Source organism: Labeo rohita, chromosome 6 (assembly GCF_022985175.1).
Source record: "Labeo rohita strain BAU-BD-2019 chromosome 6, IGBB_LRoh.1.0, whole genome shotgun sequence".
Taxonomy (NCBI): Eukaryota; Metazoa; Chordata; class Actinopteri; order Cypriniformes; family Cyprinidae; genus Labeo; species Labeo rohita.
This window is the reverse complement of record NC_066874.1, coordinates 12898035-12920922: the sequence shown is the minus strand read 5'-3', so window position 1 is coordinate 12920922 and position 22888 is coordinate 12898035. Positions and strand designations below refer to the sequence as shown.

The following is a 22888-nucleotide window of genomic DNA, read 5'->3' as shown; positions in this document are numbered from 1 at the left end:
TGGCTGTTTCATACCAGTCACTAGACCATTGAATGCGCCTTTTTAAACGCTTTCACAGTGCTCGTTGTTGTATTTTGAAACACAATCACAATGTGTTCCAATTGACATGATCGGCATTTAAAATAAACTGATCCCCAAAGTATTTATGGCACGTGGCCACTGAACCTCTTTCACCGGCGGCGCTAAGGCAGAACACACTGTTGCTCATACCAACATTTTTACATGAATATTATGACACAAATGAGGTACAAAGCCTTCTTTATAAAATAAATAATTGGTTAGCAGGCAAATGTTATACATAGCGACCATGATTTTGGATTCATGCCGTTCAAGCCCATATATTTAAAGCAATACGCAATGTGTTCTGTTTTGCTGTTTTTCTATGTGTTCTGTTTTGCCGGTATAGGCCACAAAATTTCCACAAACTATAAATAATATTTATAGTTTTTTCTCCCAAATCCTCACCATCTCACCCTTTAATTTTGCAGGTTTATTTTCTTGTCATTCACTTTTAATCCATGTTTTTGCATCTCTTACTGTGGTAAACATGCGGGTGGGAAATAAAAGATTTTGTGATAGCGAATTAAGAATTCGTTCATACGACTTATTAATTTGTTCCCTTATTTTACAAATCAATAAATGAATAAATCGTAGAAACTAATTAACAAGTTGTAGTCATGAATTATGTCCTGTTCGTGTCCCGTAGCCCTGTCAAAGCACAGTACAGCACATGAAACAATTAGCCTATTTGGGGAAATTATAATTAAACATGAATTAGTGACTTCTATTACTTTCCATGTTGATCACGCGAAGAGGTGATTTTGGTGTGAGCGCTTCTTGTATAGATCCTGGTTTGTATTTGCTGCTTCAACAGGCGCGAAAGTGCTCACAGTGTGCGGCAAAATGAAGCGAATATTAAGGAAATGACGGCAGACCCAGGATTTGGTTTTCAGTTAAAAAGACCGCTTAAACCAGAGAAGATTAACATGTTGGTATTCGTTTGCAAAAAAACATGCAAGCACTGTCACGGTCAGCCAGTTTAGTTTTACTTTTCTTTTTGTTTCATTTTGAAAAGCTTGTTATCTTTGCCGTTTGCCTCACCTATTGGAGGCTTTCTATTAATTTTTTTTTATTTATTTGATTCTGTAACGAGGCATCCATACGCAGTAGTTTATTAGAATCCACAGCAAACAAGTCCAAACCAGTAGGCAGATATCGTAAATGTGAGGCAGGCAAAGTTCGTACACTGAAAGGCAGTCCAATCCAAAACAACAAAGCACAGGATAATCCAATAAACGTAATCGAAACAAGGCAGGCAATGGTCATACACAAGACAGACGAGACGATGAATATAAATGCTCAGTAGGTCAGATGAACTGGCAATACTTTGCAAGGTAGATACTTCTGCTAAATACCGTACAAACAGGAATTGTTGTCAGTCATGTTGTAATTTAAAATCCGGACACCACTGGTAATGATATTGTTTTAGGGTTTATGCAAACAAAAAGTAATTTCCAGTACATTTTAACAATACCGTGATAATACTGATAACCGTGATCATTTTGGTCACTGTAATCATGATAAGAAATTTTCATACCATTACACCCCCTACGCACACCTAAATTTCGAATGCAATTTTTTGCATTTGAATGTGGACTTTTATTTTAAATTCGACAAATATTGACAGCCCTACACTGTACAACAATAATACTGTTTTTGTATTATTGTAAGGGCTAGGTTTAGAGTTGGGGTAGATGTAAACGCTGAAGGGTTAGTTCACCCAAAAATGAAAATTAGCCTATAAATTACTCACCCTCCAGGCATCCTAGGTGTATATGACTTCCTTCTTTCAGACTGTTGAAAAGAAAAAACCTGCCCATTGCCATTATAGAGCTTTGAAGTGCCAGGATAATTTTTTATATCACTCTGATTGAATTTATCTGAAAGAAGGAAGTCATATACACCTAGGATGCCTTGAGGGTGAGTAAATAATGGGCTAATTTTCATTTTTTGGGTGAACTAACCCTTTAATAAAACACAATCTAATAGGTAGAAAATTTAATTTCATTGTTAGTTTCTAGTCAGAGCTGTATCCCTTCTAGATACAACTGCCTTTAACCTGTGATAGGATGATTATGCCACAGGACAACATTTTATGATGTGGCAGCTTGCCTACTCTTTTACTGCGCATTTCAAAGGATTTCTTTATTTATTTTTTCATAAAAAGTACACGCTTTCAGGACATACTATAGTAATGCAGCATAGTAATGCATTACTATGCAATGCTGTCCTTACGCTGTCCTTACGTAGCCAAAGGGGAGGGTCTATCAAAATATGATCCCTGCCGACAAAATAACCTTTTAAACCACACAACTAGATGGCTGGGTGCATGACATGTCGCATTGTATGAGTGCATAGTGTATAGTACACCATTTCATTGGTACACAACTAAGGACTTAAAATCCTTCGTCACCTTTCACCCTGTTGCCATCTTGAATCTGACCAGCAAAGAAACAAAGTACTGATAAACTGATAACAGAATGCGAATTCTGTTGAAGACTTGGTTAATGAGATTTAAATTAACTAACATAGGTGGACTATACAGAAAACAATGACAAGCATCGTCAGAATGACTTCATACGCACAAGGTCTGATACTACTAATGAGGAGTCTTGATGAGAGTGCGTCAGTCGCCTGCCGTAAGAAGCACATCACCAAAATCAATCAGATTATGTCTAAAAGGCCCAAAGGCAATATAAAAAGAGCGAATACAATAAAAGATCAAAGAGCATAGTTCAGCGTTGAACTCATTATTTTGGTTAATAAAATGACTTCGTTTTCCACAGTGTTCGAGAGTCATCTAACGTTAGTGTTTAGCCTATAAGAGGATTTTAATCACGCGAAACAGCAGTGTTAAAATACAACAACTTACACGACAAAAATAAAGACTTAACGTTAGCTTACCCCCTGTCTCTGCCGCGTTCCCTATCTGAATATCCAGGCATTCTGTAAATTGCAATGTCAAGTCAGACAAAATGAAAATAATGAATCAGATGATGGAAGACACAGCCGGGAAAAAATGGCCGCTTGTTCGCGTGCAAGAAATATCAATGCGCGTTAGAGGCAGTGCGTAGCCTACTTATTATTATTATTATTATTATTATTATTATTATTATTATTATTTATTTATTTATTTATTTATTATTTTACTTTTCGTCATATCCAAGCATGTGCTAAACTAATAAAAAACAAGGCACGAATACGTTTTTTTCTCTATAAAATACACACCATGCACCTTGAGTAACTATTTTCATGAATTCCGATATATATATTTATATATATATATATGTATGTATGTATGTATATATATGTATATATATATCGGTATTGTTACAAGATTGTCAGCAACTTTTTCTGACTGTCTGATTCTGATTTTCCTCTTTTTTTTTCACTTCTGTAATATGCATAATTAAAATTACAACCTACTTCAGGCACTATAACAGCTATTCAACATTCGGCTCTTGCTGTGGAGTTTGTTTCTGGTAACGTTAGTCATATTAGGCAATCCACATACGTCACTAGAATCTTAGCCAATACTAGCACGATAAGCTTTTAAACCGCAGTAGCTGTTCAAGTTTTTAAAACATTATTATCTCTGTTTGAGTTTCTGTTTCATCGACTGAAGGGGTTCAAGTTAGTAAACTGTGATTTAAAGCTGTGTTGTTTTTAAACGTAAAATCTGCTCGATGGGACCCGAAGAAAGGGGTGAGTTTGTGCTGCTGAGGTTGATGTGTTTTCGTTAGCCGCAAGCTAAGTAGTTTGAAGTGCTAACGTTACATTGTTTACATGTTAAGGTTGTGTAACTGTAATTTAGTGTTAGACCCAGGGTCGGAAAGCTATGATGAATGATGTCCCATTGAACTAACGTTCTGGACAGAGCTGAAATATGAAATGTTTCTTTATACCTGTAAAAAGATAATCGCTTAAATGATGTTAAATCAAATCATTTGTGTCATATAGCATTATCAAAGATTGAAACAAGCTGACTTACATTTGACTTCTATTTCTAAAAGTTGAGTTGGATTTGAGTCTGAACGGCGCGCTATAGAGCGCCAAGGATAATCGTGTGTGTTCATAATATCTAACGTTATCTGTGTGGTCATGATCTGTCTTTGTGAAGTAATGGTCTCTGTATTGATGCAGCAAAAACCTCTGACCAGCAATGCCGAAATACCAAACAATCTACAACCTTAAGCAAATTATATCAATGTGCGCATGCTTGGTTTCACTCCATATTTAGGATTGGTGTAGTAGGTGTGAGATGATATTTTCATTGCTGAAACCCTGTGTTTGAATTGTCTCATGAACTGTTTTTGTGTAGATTGGGTGGACGTGGCAAACAATGTGTTGTTGAAATGTCACATTAACTTGAGGCTGGAAAGGATCTCGGAGTGTGACGCAAATGTGTTTGTGGCTTTGTATGAGGCGATCTTGGGAGAAAAAGTACCAGGTATTCATGTTGCTTCAGCCCTATGCAAATATATGTCTGACAGATGTAGTGTTTTTACACTGCAACAATAAGGATGAACAGAAAGTTTTTAGTTGCTATTGGTGCAAAATGTAATGTTATGTACATTCATCATGTACTCATCTCTCTCCCTTTCTCCCTCCCTCTCACCTGTCATGAAGTTATGTTATACAATGGCTGTAAAAAGTCACTGCAGTTAAAATCAGAGCTTTTTGAGATGTAAAAATAAATTCATGTAAAATAATGTTAGATCTTTTCCACCTTTAATGTAGTATTGACAAACAAAAATCGTGAATAAAAATTTAAAATTACAGAAATGTGCATATCCTTTTATAATGGGACATGTTGTTCTGTTTTGGATTTACCATTCATGTTCAAACTCTTACTGAAAATTAATTATATCTTCTGGTCATTTAAATGATGCTAATTAACCATTAATAAACATTTTCTTGGTCCATCTTATTGCTGAAGCTGTAGCCTACAAACAGTTTACAAAGAATGTGTTGGGATCTCATTGTGGTACCAGGGGTACTAAAAAAAAAAAAAAAAAAAAGGGAGATTAGACCAAATTGAACTTTGGACCATCATTTTAAAACGTACCTTTGACACAAAACAAGACTGCTCATCACCACAACAACAGCACCACAACAAAGCTTTATTCAAGCTTTTTTTAATGCGTTTTTAAATTTTTGATTTATGCTTATTATTTGACGTTTATGCTTATTATTTTACAATTCTTGACCATATTGTTTGCTATTCTGATAGCTTTCCGTAATGTTTAAGTTTTGTGCAGTATATTTTTTACATGCGTGAAAGAAAAAATTGCATGCCAGTATTTGTTTGATCTGTGACTGTTATACTTTTGGCGGAAAATTATTACCATACAGGAGAGGATACCCATATGCAATATGATCAGTCTTTATCTCTTTCGCAAGGAAGAGTGGGAAAAAAAGTTGGTATACTTTGATTGGCTGCTGTATTAGAAATAAAAGGCAGTTCAAACAAGTATTATTTTATCAAGTTTCTGTTAGTTACATGGATTTTGTTTGTTTGAATATTATATTAAAGGTAAAAAAAAAAAAAAAAAGATCTGACCTGACCTTATATATTGTTTACTTTTTGTTGTTGTTTTGGTTGTTGTTGTTTTTCGAATGGGGAAACGAGTTAAAAAAAAAAAATATTCATCATACATAATACATTTTTAATAATAATGACAAAACCATTGTATGTTATCTACCAGACAGATTCAGTGGACTGCTTGTGCCTCAGCTTGGTTCTTACAATTGAACAGAAAGATTATAACCTTTTTATATTATGATTGTGAATCTCATTTTTTCGGTCTTTTCTTCCTCAGATTATGTAGTTGCTGAGCGTCAGGAAGATGACATCCACAATGTGCAATCTGTAATTGACTCATTGGCCTTAGACTACCTTCAGATTAGTTTATCTCACATCACAGGTTAGACATTTTATTGTGTCCATCTCTCTTCTCATGAACTGTAATCACTTGTCATTGGAGGGATGTTGTCTAAAAAGTGTCTACATAACTATAAAAATGTCAAGTATGCCTTTTTTTTTTTATCTATTTGTTTTGTGTAGCTTCATGTATATAACTCATGCTTTCTGTCTGTAGGTGAGAATATAGTGAGAGGAGAAAAAGAATCTATCAGAAACCTGTTGGAGATTTTTGATGGTCTGCTGGACTACCTCATTGAGCAGCAGAGTGACGAGGAGCCCCAGCATAAAGGTGATTTATATCTCACTAACAGCCTTATGTTTGCCAGTGCTCATCATCTGAACAAAGCACTGAGATTACTAGATGTTCTCAATGTATAAGCTGCTGCTGATGCATCATTTTGCGACTAAACAAATCAAATTTCTTTATGCACACATTCAGGGCTCAGTGGAAAGACCAGTGCTGCCAATGCATCTTATCAGCATCGAAATCAGGACACAGACAAGATGCAGTGTCATCTCTTAACCATTCAGTAAGTGGTGAGCACGCAGATAATTGAGGGATTCACTTTCTCACAGTTGCACTTGCTGCTTTTCCACTGTTGGGCTAGTGCGAGCCTGGTCTACCAAGCAGACTCACCCACTCTCTCTCATGCAACCACACATATGCACAAATTCAGGCAGTGGTAAGGACCCTGGCTCACAACATATTGGGACAGTGGTTACTCAATTTCTGACGACATTGCTACGTACAGCGTCAACGTACATTGTTCCAGAACATCACTGCTGGTATTCAGATTTTGTTGCATGTCAGTATATTTATTGAATTGGCTTGTGCGTTTTATGTTTCATGCTTCAGAAATGTGTTGGAATTTGCTGATAAGGGAGCATAGTGAGCCTTGATGCTCCCTGGTTTTTGCAGTGCATTGCGGGATTTTTTTAAGGGAGCGCAGACCCTAAAATGTGACACTGTCCTGAAGCATGTGTGAAATTAGTCCAGTGGAATGGCGAGACATCATGGGCAGGGTGACATTTAGACCAAGAAGCCTATAAGCACATCTGAAACGAGCAGCGTTAACTTCTGTTTCTTCAGCAAGCGTTCTGTGTTTGTCAGTCTGAAATATCTATTGTTTGTCAGTACCAGTGCACAATCACAACAATATGGCAAGCAAAAAAACGGGCAGCGCTTTAGGCCGTGTGTTCTTTTCTGCCCGCTTTAAAGGGAACCCTAGGTATTAAGACTTGTATAGCTTAATATAACCTAAATTATGCTTCTTACTGAAATATGTAGTAGAAAACCCAAGAACGGTTTATGTAATTTAAATATCCACATCATTCTATACATATTTTGGACTATGGGGGGGGGTGCCATTATAAAATAGTGATACTGTTCTGCCCATTGTCTGGTCATGGTGTATGGCTGACACCTATTTGTAATTTCATTTCTTCTTTATTGTATTTCAGTTTTACAAATGAAAAGGAAACAAGCAATCACAGAAGTAAACATTCTGGAAAGAATAAACTGCTTCGTGTGCTTTTGTTAGCTAGCTGTCTAATTTTTTCAGACCAATGTAGTTAAGAAGACAGCTACTGAACACAGCTACTGAAATTGCTTACAGGTGGCGATAGATAAAAGCGTAGGCTTAAACCAAAAACCAGAGACAAAGAGTCTAAATATTAAACATTCTAAATATTATTATCATGACGCTGGAGCAACTGAAGGAGTTTCTCAGCATGGATTTCATTTGATATCCGGGTGCGTTTAGACTCTTTGTGGGGAAAATCATTGGTACAGCATTTGGTTTAAGCCTACACTTATATCCATCGCCACCTTTAAGCTCTTTCAGTAGCCTTGGTCATCGTATCAATATTTCATTTTCTGAGTTGTGTTGCGGTAGGAACAGTGGTGGACGAAAGTACAAAAGTACTTTTTTAAGTAAATTAATTAATTTATGTACTTAAGTAAAAAAGTACTGATAGATTTATTTTGCAATTTTATATAGGCTACTTAATTTAATTTTATATTAGCATATATATTTTTTTATAATCCTGCTGCTCAAAATACCTGGGATTTTCCCAAAATACCCACTATATGGAGTCAAGATATATTGTTGTTGTTGATATGGACTATGTAAATGATGTTCAATGTGAAGCTTACATGTACCTGAGAAAAAATCGATTTGACCATCTAATTTTCACCACTAAGAAAAGTGTTTTAAAGCTTGCTAATGTAATTGCTAATATAATTATATTTTCATAATGATTTTTTTCTTCTCAAACATTGTCTGTGGTGTAAAAACACCTTTGGCCAAATGCCCCCAGATCTCCTGGTTCTTGTGAATTCAGTTCACTGGAGACTTAATCTAAACGGATCTGTGACTTCTGGTGCTGATGTGTGTGGTGGCCTTTTCCAGCAGCTTTTTCTGTTTTTGTGTTTTTTGTGTTTCTATTGTTTGATTGCCGTCAGATTACCATCTATTGTATGGACATGGATTTTCACACGCCAAAACTTATTTATTCGAGCAATCATTACTTGCTCTAAAAACAAAGTCCTGTGTCGGTGTGGTTTCCCAATTACCTGACGAGGTGAGGAGGCTGTATCGTGGCTGTAGAGTCGGCGCTAAGCTAAAGGCTAGTGACGAAGTGGCGATATAAGCCTTCAAATGATTGAGTTAAATTAAAAAATCTTACAAAATTACTTTATATTATTTAAAGGGGTCCTATTATGCTCTTTTACAAAGTCTTGATTTTGTTTTGGGGGGTGTACTAGAACATGCTCTTATGCTTGATGGTTCAAAAAATGCTTTTTTTTTTTTTTTTTTTTTTTTTTTTTTTTTACATTATTGCAATAAATTTTCGTCCTCAGCCGCTACCTGGCACAAATGGCTCAATTAGTTCCAGGTTTGATAAAGGCCTGCCTTTCGAAAAATGAAATGTTGCGATTGGTTAGCTGTCCTAGTGTGTTGTGATTGGCGAACAGCTTAGATGGTGTTTCAGTACTGCCACGCCCCTTTCCAAAGCAGCTCCATGTACAACTGTTAGCACAAGCTAGATTAAAGTGATTCTTACGTTTTAAATAAGGATTTTTTTTTTTTATTATTTTTTTTTTTTTACAAAAACGCATCAATTCGCTACAGAAAGCCTTTACTGACCCCACCCGGAGCCGTGTGAGGCACTTTTAATTGTGGATGGATGCACTTTATTGGACTTGTTTTAAACTGATGAAGAGAAACACCCATCTATGTTGTTTTAAAGCTTAGGAGTGCCAGGATAATTTTTAATATTACTCCGTTTTAGGGCTGCACGATAAATCACATACGATTGCCATGTGCATCTAGTCAGTAAAGCCGGTTCTGTGATTTAGTAGTAAATCTCCATCATGTGCATTCAGCTGGAGCGACAATAAATACACAGAGCTGTAAATCACTGACAAGCTACGCAAAAGCTATGTTGTAGTAAAAAAAAGACATATCTTCTTTTGGAGTGGACTTTGAGATTTGTAACTTTGTAGATATTTTTTATGCCCAAAACACACTGACTAAAATGCAAAAAATGAAAAAGCATAATAGGACTCCTTTAATAAAATGGTAAATAATTATTACAAAGCATTTTCGGTTTTGGTTTTTGGCCAAGTGCCTCCAGAATTTTCATAATTGTTGTATTAAATCAATATCACATTTGCAAACTCCCTTAATTAACAATAAAAGCTGTCACTCTCCTTAGTTCATCATGATCTCACAAAGTTCCATTATAATTAACAAGCTCCCCACACTGCACAATGAATCTCTTATTTTCACCCTGTTTACACTTTGTTTGTTGCGCTCTAAAAAAAAAAAAAAAAACACTGGGTTAAAACCACCCAATTTGGGTTATTTTGGTAACCCAACGCTGGATCAAATATGGACAAAACCAGCTTTGGGTTATTTTAAATCTGTGACCCAACATGCTGGGTTGTTTTAATTAACTCAAATATTGATTGAAAATTACTATTGCTTGCTTAAAATGAACCAAAAATAGGTTGTAAATGAAAAAGCAGACACCGAATTACTAGAGGCAACAGTAAAAAATCAAAACTTGAACATTTATTAGAAAGTGGGAAGAAAACAAAAAAAAAAAAACATGGACAAAAATGACACATTGAATTATGCATCATAGTTTTTAACATTACATGCATCTAAACTTGTTTAACAAGCATTATAGAAATAAAAACATAGAGAACAAGGGTCCTACCATGGTCAAGGAACAGAAATGTAGTAAAGACATGTTAAAATTATTGAGAGTACCACAACGCGTGCATGGGTTTGGTATTGGTTTGGAATGTCATGATTCACTGCCATTAAATGAACATGTGCAAGCAGGACTTTTTTTTTTTTTCTTCTTTTTTGTGTTCCAAAAAAAAAAAGCAGATAATAAGCCTTTAGAACGTCAAAGTGAGTAGTTGTATAGTTCACACAGTTATAATAAATTGTGATGGGTTAAAAAAAAAACTCTAAACAGATAAATGTGCTACAGTCAAGTGCAGACCAGTATTCAAGTGTAAATACACAGCAGTCATAACTTGCTGAGTTTTTTTTTTTGGTTTTTTTTTAATATTGAGTATTAATTGATGTCAAACAAAACGGTGGGTTTTATTTTCTCTGCCAACTAAACTTCCGAAGCAAAGTCATTGTGCATTCTCTTTGTGCTGTCCAGTGTAAGCCTAAACTAATTAATTACAATCAAAACTGAAACTGCACTGACGTCCAAAGTTTTCATATTTGCAATTTATTATTTGGGTGGTAAACTTTATGTAAAGAAGGCTTCGAACTTCAGGTGGGAGTATATACTTCAGGTGTATATATATATATATATACATACATACATATATATGTGTGTGTGTGTGTGTGTGTGTGTGTGTGTGTGTGTGTGTGTGTAATATACACATACAGTGCACAGCATAAATGAGTACACAACAAATTCAGCGATTACTCCTTACTTAAAAGACATGTTAGGGTTCTTTGGAGATGTAATGTTCCAACAATCCTGCTTGATCGATTACCAAAGAAACACAATTATTAAGCAAAATAAGATTTTATTATCAAAGTGCCAAAATGTTGTGTTGCAAAAATGAGTACAGCCTCCTGAAAGTTACTAAATAAAGCTAAAAAAAAAAAAGTGTAGGTTTAAGGCTATTTTTGATCAACAGGTAAGTATATTGAACCAAATTTCTTAAAGACAAGTAATTTCCTGACAGTTAAAAGTGTTTTATAGCCTGTTGAATCATATTCAGACTTAATGCTGGCAACAGTGAAACCACTTGGGAGAGAACTGCCAGGTGACTTATTTCTTAGAATAAAAGAGGATAGTGGGACAAGAAGAATACCAAATTATTGTTGTATAAGTGAAATTATAGCAGAAGTAGCACTGACATTCAAAAACAATGCACTTGTGACAAGGCTCCTGAAATAATCAGGATCAAATAATCTTTTGCTAGAAAAATAGCCGGGGAAATACCATACAAGTGTCTCAGAGCCAGCAAAAGCACAGAGTACGACGCACCCTGCAGAAGTGACATGCATGGTTGTTGTCACCACTAGATTTAGCTACTGTAGCCAAAGCACAATAAACTCATTTAACCTCTTCTGAGGCTCAAATTTACAAAATATAGACTTCTGGGATTCCATACTCTAGTCTTAAGATACCAAGTCAATCATTCTGGATCCAAAAGCATCCAAAATGCTCTGGTGTTGCTAGAGGATGAGTACAGTGAAAAGTGCCTGGTTCCTACAGTGACGTTCGGTGTTAGTAAAGCTCTTAAATTGGGATGAATGAGTGCTGAAGGTGTGAGGGAGTGGTGCTTTATCAATGCTGTCATAAATTCACACACCACTGTGTGATGTAATACAATAAATTGAAACCAAAGATGCTACCCAACCCTCATTCCCTGCATTATTGGGCATTTTTCAGCAAGACAATGAAGATATTCATTCTCCTAAGGTGAATATCCTTTAGTGGACACCTTTAGTGGGTATTTCACACAATCTTAATGCACTTGAGTGGCTGTGGGGGATTCTGTAAAGATGAGCTGAGCAAAACTCCCTATTAAAGACCAGGGCATTTAAGGAGGTTGTACTCCAGGAGTTAAACAGGACAGATGTGAAAATTTGTCATGAACTTGTACACTTAGTGCCAAGAAGGGTCAGAGCAGTGTTCTTGGAGTTTTGGAGGACATACTAAGTACTAGAATATTATACATTTGCTGAATGAAATCTAGGGTGTACTAATTTCTGCAGTCCTTTATTTTTGTTTCATTCCTGCCCATGTGTAGAAATTGAATATTCAAGTTGTTTATTCATTTTTCTCCCTGTAAAAGAGAGAGAGAAAAAAAAAACTAAAGTTTTTTTTTCTTTAATTAAAAAATTGAAAAGAAGCTATTCTCTTATGTTTCTTCTTTCAATATTAAATAAAAATACTAATGATACACTGGTAAGATATCTTTGTCACACTATCCTTTTAAGCGTGATTTCTGATGATAACACTGCTCAGTGCATTTGTTGGTTGTTGAAAGTAAAAAATAACTACCTTGTTTACAACCCTGTTTCAGTCTCTTTCAATATAAGAGTATTTACTGCTGACTCGCTCAAAAAGTCTCTTGTTGCCATCTAATGGCGTCAAAATTGCTGTTTCCATCACCCTGCTTTTATGCGTATTTTGAAGTATCACATCAGAAATGAGTGATGGAAACCAAAATTCAGAAAAAGAACTCTTAGTTTTTACGCTCACTTGAGGTGGTTTTTGAATTGTGCGAAAAAGGGTTTATGTGAATAACGGGAGATAGCAACGCATTTTGGGAGTGAATTCCTTCACACACCCTAAAAAAGTCATGTGACTGCGTTATGGGATGGGATAACTTAACTAACTAGCAGACTGATCTCATTGCACAGTAGGTTTGTGCTGATAGACGACAGTACCGTTTTTTTATTTATTTATTTATTTTTTTTTTCTGGTTTTACTTTCACTTTTGAAATCAATCACGTTCAGCAAGGAGGGGAAAGTAACTCATTTTGGGAGGAATGGCCCCCCCCTTCGAGCCGCAGACGTGTGCAGTGTAAATAAGGGGTGAGAGATTTCTTCATCATACAGTGATGCAACTATTGTATTCACCTGTGGTACCGGGAGTGTTTTTAAAGTGCATAAATGCAGGCTAGGCTAGTCATTATGTTAATATTCTTCGCTCATTTTCTGTAGCTGCCTTTTGTGCTTTTTGAGTAACTAAGGAAACGTAAGCATTAGTAACTTACAATGTTTCTATTAAATTGTTATCATGTTAAACACAAATTAAGTCATATTGAAAACATTTGTTGGTTCACTTTCTGTTAATGAAACTAAGTGTATAGTTAAATAAGTTAGCATGATAATATCGTGTGTCGACGATCTCACAGGCTGACGATAGGACAATATGAAAATTGAGCATATCGCCCAACACTATTGCACAGCATCTAAAATGTTGTTATGGTCATTCTAAAATGCCTGAGCAAAGTCTGCTGTCAAGGTATTTTTGTGTAATTGCCTCAAAGAACTATCTTACAAGATTGCGTTCCCAAACAGCTGGCATCCGCCCCCCGAAAGCAATGACCGCAAGTATTGTTTTATCTGCTCTCTCTGAATTCATTCATTTGAATTTCAAGTCATTTATTATATTTTTAATTTTATTATATTCAGTGGCTTCTCCTACTTTTCTTAGTGATGTTTAGTGCCCGTTTATCAGGAAGACACAGTTTTGTCAATGCCAAATTCCAGAAGATCTGGCCGAGGTAAGACTGCTCTCAGCGGATTTATGAGCGATGAACAGCCGCTAATGCCCTGGAGCTTACATCTCCAAAAACGTTGAAGCATAGGTGTTTTCTTTAATAACCAACCACATATTTGAAGTCTTAAACATTTAAACAAAATACATTCTCGCCTAAAAACTCTTAAAGCTACATTCCGTGACAAAAAACTGTATTATTTCTAAAATTATAGTGAATTCTGGCATCTGCCATGACACTTGCTGTAAGAAATGCTGCAAGTGGAGTGATACAAACGGTGAAACAGTTCCTGTGCCATTATTGTGTGAATATTCCATGGGTGGACCTCTCATCCAATCATATTCAAGGACCAGAAAGTGTGTACCAAGCACTAGGAAAATACAAGTATTGGATCGGGACTCTGTATCAGTAGATATTCATTATTAAATGACTTGGATCGGATGGGGGCCCAAAAAACCTGATTAGGATATTTCCAAACTAAAGTCTTTGAAATTTTACTACATGAACTCATAGCTACACCTTCAGCAAACTAAATGCTAAGCCTAATTTCATTCTGTATGTCTTTCTGTCTTCAGTTCTGCACTCCAGTCCAGTGAACATTCCCTCCATTCCTGGGATGGAAATGAATTAAAGTCAACAGAGCTCATCCGACTGGGGGATTCTGCTCACATGTTCATGGCCAAACAAAAAGGTGCATATGAGAATATCACAGTTATAGCATTGCAGGACCCAAGTTTTCATTTATTACACATTATACACATGCCGGGGCTGGCATGAAAGACACTTGGGTTGACAGAATTGTCACAATAATAACTAGTTTCTGGCACTGTTGGATCATCTTTATTTAATTGTCTAATTTATTTACTTTTTTTTTTTTTTTTAAATGACAATGTAACATGTCCTGAATTTAACCCATCCAAGTGGGCACATACAGCAGTGAACAGTGAACACACACCACACCATGAACAATTAAACAAAATACATTCTCGTGCACTTTAATTCATTGTGACTTGTAAGGTAAATCATTTAGAAACCTATCCAAACACAGGACATTACATCAATATCTTTCTAAATATGCTTACTGTTTATCGCAATTTCAAAATAAAAGTTAAACCCTTTTTACCCATATATATATATATGTGTATGTGTGTATATGTATGTATGTATGTGTGTGTTTGTGTGTACTTGTTTTTGCTACATTGTGGGGACCAAATGTCCCCACAAGGATAGTAAAACCTGAAATTTTTTACATTGTGGGGACCGGCTTGTGGTCCCCATGGGTACAAAAGGTTATAAATCATACAGAATAAGATTTTTTGAGAAAGTAAAAATGCAGAAAGTTTTCTGTAAGGGTTAGGTTTAGGGGTAGGGTTAGGGTAAGGGGATAGAAAATACAGTGTGGACAGTATACAAACCATTGCGCCTATGGAGAGTCCCCACAAAGATAATTAACCAGACGTGTGTGTGTGTGTGTTTACTCGATTAATTGGCAGAATTATCAATAGATAATGCATTATCGACCTTGATGCAGCCAGATCAGACGAGCATTATCAGAATATTCTGCAAGTGGTTGATACAGACCAGAAGCTGAGGCATAACCTAAAGAAGAAAAATGTTTCAAACAAGATGGCTTGATACATGTACACTAGGACCCATGCCTAATAGTTAGAGTGTCAGACTTGTAACCCGAAGGCCATGGGTTCGATTCTCGGTACTGGCAGAAAATGTAGGTCTTTTCTCTTAGGTTACGCCTCAGCTTCCGGTCTGCATCAACTGCCTACAGGGTGTTTTGATAATTCTGTTCTGGTCTCGCTGCATCAAGGTAATTGGCATTCAGCTTGACGGCATGCTCTGCATGTCATTCACAACAAAATGGCGGTAGGCAGTTGTGGCTTAATGGTTAGAGAGTTGGACATTTAACCCAAAGGTAAAAAAAAAAAAAATGACTGCCCACTTCTCTGGATGTGTGTCTGCAGTGTGTGTCACTGCTTAATGCTTTGTGTGCTCTCAGATAGGTTAAATGCAGAGCACAAATTCTGTGTATGGGTTACACAGATACACCATACTTGGCTACACATCATGTCACCTTTACTGTTGTACAGTATGAAATTACAATAATGTTTGCCAATTTTTAATGTTTTACTCCCAAAGAATGTAATAAGTCATATAATTCTAGCTGTATTATAGGTTTGGTAATGTTGCTAGAACACAATAATGCTAAAAGATTTTTTGTTTGTTTGTTTTTTTGTTTTTTGAAACATAAATATAGAATTGCAAATGCTAAGCTGCATAATTGTATTTAATTGGATGTGGTTGACTTGATAAATGTACAATTTAAAATGTGAAATTTGGCTGCAACGTTTATTAGTTGATATGGCATGCATTTAAACATAAGGCATGAAACGTAATTAGAAACTTTTCTAAGTTTGGGGTTTTTGATGCACCCTAGCTCACACTTACAGTGCACACACGTAAAGCCTCCTTTAGACAGATATAGGGATGTTGAGCTAACACTTTTCCTGTTGTTAGTAGTGTTGGCTGCTGTCCTTCCTCAAGTGGAAACCGTAGAAGACACATTGAGTACCACCCTCCTGAAAGAACCTCTCTGGCCTGCCATTCCTCTCCAGTCTCCCTACCAGACCACCACCCAGAGATCCCTTCCCTCTGCTGACGATGCTCCATTTTCTGAAGACCAGACCATACAGAAATCAGAAAATGTATGTTACGAGGTAAAACTCTTAATTCAACACTAGATTTCATGCAGAACTACGGTGCTACATTTTTAAAAGTATGTACAGATTCTCTGCTATCCAGGCCGTAATAGAAATGTATTTAGTATCGACATGTTTTTGTCTTAGTAAATGATAGCCATAAGTAAAAGTTAAATGTTTAGTAATTGTTAATTGTCTATTTAAAAACCGAGGAATTCCTGTGGGTATGGGTGAATTGTTTGTATTCAGTGAATCATTAAGTATGTTTACATGCACACTGATAGCTCCCAAAAATAAGCTTATTGAATTAACCTGTTGTCCCAGTGTAAATGCAAACCAGTAACCCAGCAACACAAGTAAACAGAGTTTACAAAAAGTCAGGTTATTCCCTGGTAGTGGTCAAAATGTCATCAGTTGTGTATCTGAATCCTGGTGCTCCAATATTTGTGATTAAATAGAGCATTAAAACCCCAGAGTACTCTATAATGTCAGTGGGAAAGTTACATGTTGTTGAACATCTTTTAATTACCTACACTAATTAGCACTATACTTTATAGGGATGTTATACCAATTAAATGAAGTCAGTAGCAACAAAATGCATCTTACAGTTGATCAAAATTCCATTTACATTGCAGTTACAATAGCATGAAATAGAGCTGCAAGCAACGATGATGGACCCAAGCACTGGTGTCACTACCATCCCTGTGACTTCAGGAAAACGGTGCAAAGCACCCTCTGGGAATCAGCAATGAAAGGATTAGTCTAGAAATTAGAGTGTAAAACAGACACACAGAGAGAAAGGAAAGGATATTTGAAACTTTTAATGATCTAGAAGCGTTTTTAATAAGTAAATGATATAAGCTTTTGTAAAATAACGATATAAAACTATACAGTACAATACAGTACAGTATATATAAACTGATGACATTTATTTGTCGTACTATCTGTACAAAGTGTAGGACATGCCAGTGCATTGGTAGGCATGAAGAGTGCTAAGAATTAATTAATTAATTTCAAACGGAGGCTCAAAACACCCAACCCCTGCATGAGCACATGATACACAAACTACATTACTCAGTTGGAAGAAAGAGTGTGTGCTCTCGGCACACTGCATACTATTGCATCAATATGATTTGTATAAATGCATTTCAGTATATTTGTGTAGTCATCAAACGTCATGTGCTGCGGTTTGATAATGGATGCTAGCTGAAGAAGCGCGTTTTAGACTAGTGCTGCACGATTAATCGTACCGCAATCGCAATCGCGATGTCAGCCTGTGCGATTATATGACGGCAAAATGTTGCGATTATATTAAATAAGTGTGGACTTGAGAACACCTACTTTCTGAGACAGTGTGCTGAGTTTCCTTACTGCTAACAACACAAACAAACAAACAAACAAACAAAAAGATTAAAACAAAAAATCTGACAGTCTCTCAGTATAGGCAGTGCACGTGTGGCGTGTGCGTGTGCGTGCGTGTTCACTTGTGTGCGCAGCCTGGATGGATGCCGAGGAGATCGACACTGATCTGGTAGCCAAACAAAAAAAAATATGGCGATATTTTGGATTTGAGATTACTGACATTGACCAGAGGGAGGTACTGTGCAAGAATTAGAGGCCCTGTTTCACCTGGTATTAACATGCGTTTTCTGATGCGTCGATCTGATCACAAGTGGACAATGCTAAGTACAGGTGTAAATAGGGGTGTAAAACGTTTTGAGCTTGTCCACTTTTGACCACATCCACTTTTCAAAATCCGGTTTGTGTCTCCCTCACTTTCAAATTCGTTTGTTAAATTAATGTCTCGTATCGATCTTTGTCAGTCACGTGCGTTTATTATGTGTGACGTCACCGAGGCGCCATTTTGAAGGTATCGTCGCGTTGAGCCGTGAACTGGAAGTATACAGAGCCGTAAAGTAAAGACCGTTTAAATCATCATACTGGAGAAACAGAAGCAAACCAAGTAGATATGGGACCGAGATAATCTCAATAGAAGTTTTAGGAACCGTAACTTATATAATTTGTCATTAACAATTAACACTGATCCATATTAACGTTACCTGACCGCAAAAAGTTGACTGCTGCCGGTGTTCAACCTCGTTGGAAATATGATGTGCTCTTGTTTACGGTATAAAAACGTATATTATTTACTTACAAATACACTTATGTTCTGTTTTTGTCTACCATTAATTTGCACATTACCTTACACCATTAATACCATTAAACTTTACCCTGTTTGTTCAACATTTTCCGTACTTCATTTGGCTGATAACAAGTGCTGATAAGGAGTCAATCAAAAACACATTTATGAAAATGTCATTATACATACTTTATTATAAATGCAACACCGTTTTATAAAATCAGCTTAAAAATGCATAACAGAAGATGTGACAAGCATGATGAACATCAACATACTGCTAAGTGGACACAGTTCAAGTACTACAAAGAAAGTTGAATAATAATAAAATGAAAATAAATAATAAAAATAATATTAATAATAATGTGGTGATGAATTAATGCTTTTGCCAAACATTTCTGATGACCCTTTCTACATGGATTCTTATAAGTGCTAGATGATCTGTCAAATAATTAATAGTTTGTAGGTAGAACACTTTCTGGCACACACTTTTACACTGAATGGTTTCTCTGTGAAAATCTCAAAGCAGTCACTCATTGCTATACTGTGTCCAAAGGACACCACAAAGTAATGAGGGATAATTTTGTGCCTGTAACAGTTGTATAAAACAGTGTTTGTGCATGCAGATTCAATCTGAGGTGCATGAAGTTAACAGAAGTATTTAAAATGAGGTGAGATTTCCCTTATGTCTGACATGAAAAGCAGTCAGTTTTCTTCTGGGTACACACAAGTTACATTCAGTTTGTGGCATCGAGTGGTGTCTTGTGAAGTCGACCATCTCCTCCAGCCTGGTGGGTCATCATCTCAGCTGGCTGCAAGGTTTTTTTTTTTTTTTTTTTTCTTACAGTTTAGTCACACCAACCTATATGAAATACAGATATACATAAAAAAATAAAAATATTAAAAATGTATTTTAGTTTCGTATTCAGTTAAGTATTTAGTTAGGAATTTCAGTAGTGAAATAAAATAAATCTCTACAGCTATGCATAAAACGATTGCGTCACATTGCATGGTATATCACGCGTTTCTGCTCCCTGGCTGTCCGTTTAGTGGTGCCCTGGCAACCCCTGGAAACCTGCTTTTCATTCTTAAGGTATTGTTTTCGTTATAATGTACTGATTCAAATTAGTTATCAATAATAATTATTTTACCACTAAGTTGACATGCTCTGGCGTATAAACAGGCAGCATCTGTGGTGGGGGACGGCGCCGGCGCAACCATCAAACATATTTTTTAAAAGGAATCCGGCGCCACGTTCCTGACCGCATCACTGTCTTTACTGGGTGCTTTTTGGGAACATTTGCATTTACCACACTTGTCATTACGCCGTATACCTGCACTACACCACTGAATAGCATTGATAACCCAAAACAACATGTGGATATAACGTTAGGTACTAAAGAAAATAGAAAATAAGCACATACTTAAAAAAAAAAAAAAAAAAAATCGCTTACTTACCTTTATAAAAATGTCGAGGGCAAATATGATGATTTTGCGTATCACCGCTGCTATGCAGGCCATCCGACGCTTCTTGGTTATTTCCGCTGCATGTTGTCTTTCAAGTGGGAGACCTAAAATATCTTTCCTTGTGGTCAGTTTTTAACCTTTTCTATTGTGTAATATACCATCGCTGACTTTAACACAACAAGAACGTACAATTTTGAAGCAAATCAAAAGAACAATTCTGCAATTACAGAACACCTCGGCTTTGATACCTTACAAATGGCGGCGACACCCAAAATGCAATTCGATTCTCGTGAGTGTGACGTCACCTGACAAAGACCGATTGTAGAAAGCACGCTCAGCGCCGCTGAGAATTCGCACGATCCTTAAAACGAAACCGAAAGTAAAACGCGCACGCGCCTTCAAAAGCAATTTTAATACGCGCTTTTAGAGAGCGGTTCCACAGTGCGCGCAAATTAGGCTACATAACATATATATGTTGTTAATTGTATGTATCCTATAATAGGTTGTGTAGTTGTCTATAGCTCTGTATCATGCTTGAAAAAAATTGGTCTCTGTTTGCACTTTGAATATTGAAAAAGTAGCGTAGCCTACTTTGTTTATGGCTGCACTATTGTTTGCACTTAATACAGCTATTTTTTGTTTAGATTATTTTGATTTATACTGTTTTTATTTATATTTGTAAAAAGATCTTCAGTTAGGAGGTCCAACGTTTCGAGAAGCTCATAATTCATGTACAGTTCTAATGTCTGAAGAGAATCACATAAAATCATACAGGAGAGACGCCAGTCAGTTGAGTTTGTAATGTATGTAAATGCAGGAATGTGATCAGAAGTGGTCGAAAGTGGACAGAAGAGACGGATTAAAAAGCCAGGTGTAAACGACTGTGTCTCCATTGTCCACTTGTGATCTGACCAAAAACATATCCAGTTTCCTTTTCAAAAGAGTTTACACAGAGTATATTTTACATTCTTTATAAATGTCAGTTTGTTTGGGCAAAATATTTAAAATATCTTATTTTTGTGAAAATGTGTTTGTTTTTATTTTATTTAATTTAGCTATACTTTTGAGAAAATAAGTTTACATTAATGCAAATGCTATTTCATTTGGTAAAAATAATTTATTTTGAAACCATTTCTAGTGTTACAAATACACATTTCCGCATTATCACTAATCTGTGTGCGCATTTTCAACCCATCAAGTTCACAATACCATTTATTATAATCGCAATCGCGTATCACAACATTGACCTCAATAATCGCAATATGAAAATTTTCCCAAATCGTGCAGCCCTATTTTAGACTATGCGAAGGCTTAGTAATTCTGAATGGATCTGTATAGTCAAGGCAAGGCAACAGGTTTAGTGGTCTGTTGCAGATTTCCCTCGCTTCCTGTTTGGTATGGCAGCTTAAATTGTGCTTATTCACGTTTAAAACATTTAAAGAAATGTTTTTTTACATTGTGATATTTATTTATTTTTTTACTATTAAAAATTAGTAGAAGTTAAAGGGGAAGGCTCTATTGAATACATTGTCAAAAACAGGGTTTCTGCGGGTCTTAAAATCTTAAAGTCTTAAATTTCTTTTCCATGAATTAAAGCCTTGAGCGACAGTCGCATCACAGATCAGATTTCATTTATCACGTGAAGAGAGTGAGTTGAGCTGACTGACAAGAAGAGAGAGGTGAAAAAGACAAAACCATGGTGGAAGAGTTTCAAAACGAAATGCAAAAGTGTCGGTTTTAAAAATATTTTGGATTTTGAAAAGCCTGTTGACTTCTGTGCACACCAATGATCCTTTCTGCTGTCTTAACAGTCCGTTGTAGTCTTCCCGCTGAGTAAAATTGTGTCATCAGTGCCTGTGGCAGGTTGAACTTTTTTTTTTTTTTTTTTTTTTTTCCTCATTAATGTACACACACCTCCCCATATTGACAGAAAAACACAGAATTGTTGACATTTTTGCAGATTTATTAAAAAAGAAGAACTGAAATATCACATGGTCCTAAGTATTCAGACCCTTTGCTCAGTATTTAGTAGAAGCACCCTTTTGATCTAATACAGCCAGTCTTTTTTGGAAAGATGCAACAAGTTTTTCACACCTGGATTTGGGGATCCTCTGCCATTCCTCAGATCCAGATTGCAGATCCTCTCCAGTTCTGTCAGGTTGGATGGTAAACGTTGGTGGACAGCCATTTTTAGGTCTCTCCAGAGATGCTCAATTGGGTTTAAGTCAGGGCTCTGGCTGGGCCATTCAAGAACAGTCACGGAGTTGTTGTGAAGCCACTCCTTCGTTATTTTAGCTGTGTGCTTAGGGTCATTGTCTTGTTGGAAGGCAAACCTTCGGCCCAGTCTGAGGTCCTGAGCACTCTGGAGAAGGTTTTCGTCCAGGATATCCCTGTACTTGGCCGCATTCATCTTTCCCTCGATTGCAACCAGTCGTCCTGTCCCTGCAGCTGAAAAACACCCCCACAGCATGATGCTGCCACCACCATGCTTCACTGTTGGGACTGTATTGGACAGGTGATGAGCAGTGCCTGGTTTTCTCCACACACACCGCTTAGAATTAAGGCCAAAAGGTTCTATCTTGGTCTCATCAGACCAGAGAATCTTATTTCTCACCATCTTGGAGTTCTTCAGGTGTTTTTTTAGCAAACTCCATGCGGGCTTTCATGTGTCTTGCACTGAGGAGAGGCTTCCACCGGGCCACTCTGCCATAAAGCCCCGACTGGTGGAGGGCTGCAGTGATGGTTGACTTTCTACAACTTTCTCCCATCTCCCGACTGCATCTCTGAAGCTCAGCCACAGTGA

The 22888-nt window shown here is 36.6% G+C and overlaps 2 protein-coding genes across 11 annotated transcripts in view; one reads left to right on the top strand and one right to left on the bottom strand.

The window, feature by feature from the left end:
• LOC127166535 (probable ATP-dependent RNA helicase DDX5) overlaps positions 1 to 3096 on the bottom strand; it is a 74258-nt gene extending 71162 nt beyond the window's left edge. For all 4 annotated transcript variants that reach the window (XM_051111891.1, XM_051111892.1, XM_051111897.1 and 1 more), the window contains exon 1: positions 2965 to 3096. The gene's annotated coding sequence lies outside the window, so the exon portion shown is untranslated. The remainder of the gene's footprint in view (positions 1 to 2964) is intronic.
• Positions 3097 to 3557: 461 nt separating this feature from the next.
• Positions 3558 to 22888, top strand: part of LOC127166505 (centrosomal protein of 95 kDa-like) — a 54910-nt gene continuing 35579 nt past the window's right edge. For 3 of the 7 annotated variants that reach the window (XM_051111836.1, XM_051111830.1, XM_051111835.1), the window contains exons 1-7: positions 3559 to 3765; positions 4382 to 4510; positions 5883 to 5987; positions 6162 to 6275; positions 6426 to 6516; positions 14346 to 14461; positions 16300 to 16499. In XM_051111836.1, coding sequence (XP_050967793.1) covers positions 3747 to 3765; positions 4382 to 4510; positions 5883 to 5987; positions 6162 to 6275; positions 6426 to 6516; positions 14346 to 14461; positions 16300 to 16499 — 774 coding nt within the window. In that variant the 5' untranslated portion in view covers positions 3559 to 3746. Of the gene's footprint in view, positions 3766 to 4381; positions 4511 to 5882; positions 5988 to 6161; positions 6276 to 6425; positions 6517 to 14345; positions 14462 to 16299; positions 16500 to 22888 lie in introns of all 7 variants that reach the window. The other 4 variants (XM_051111833.1, XM_051111831.1, XM_051111832.1 and 1 more) reach the window with 4 other exon arrangements.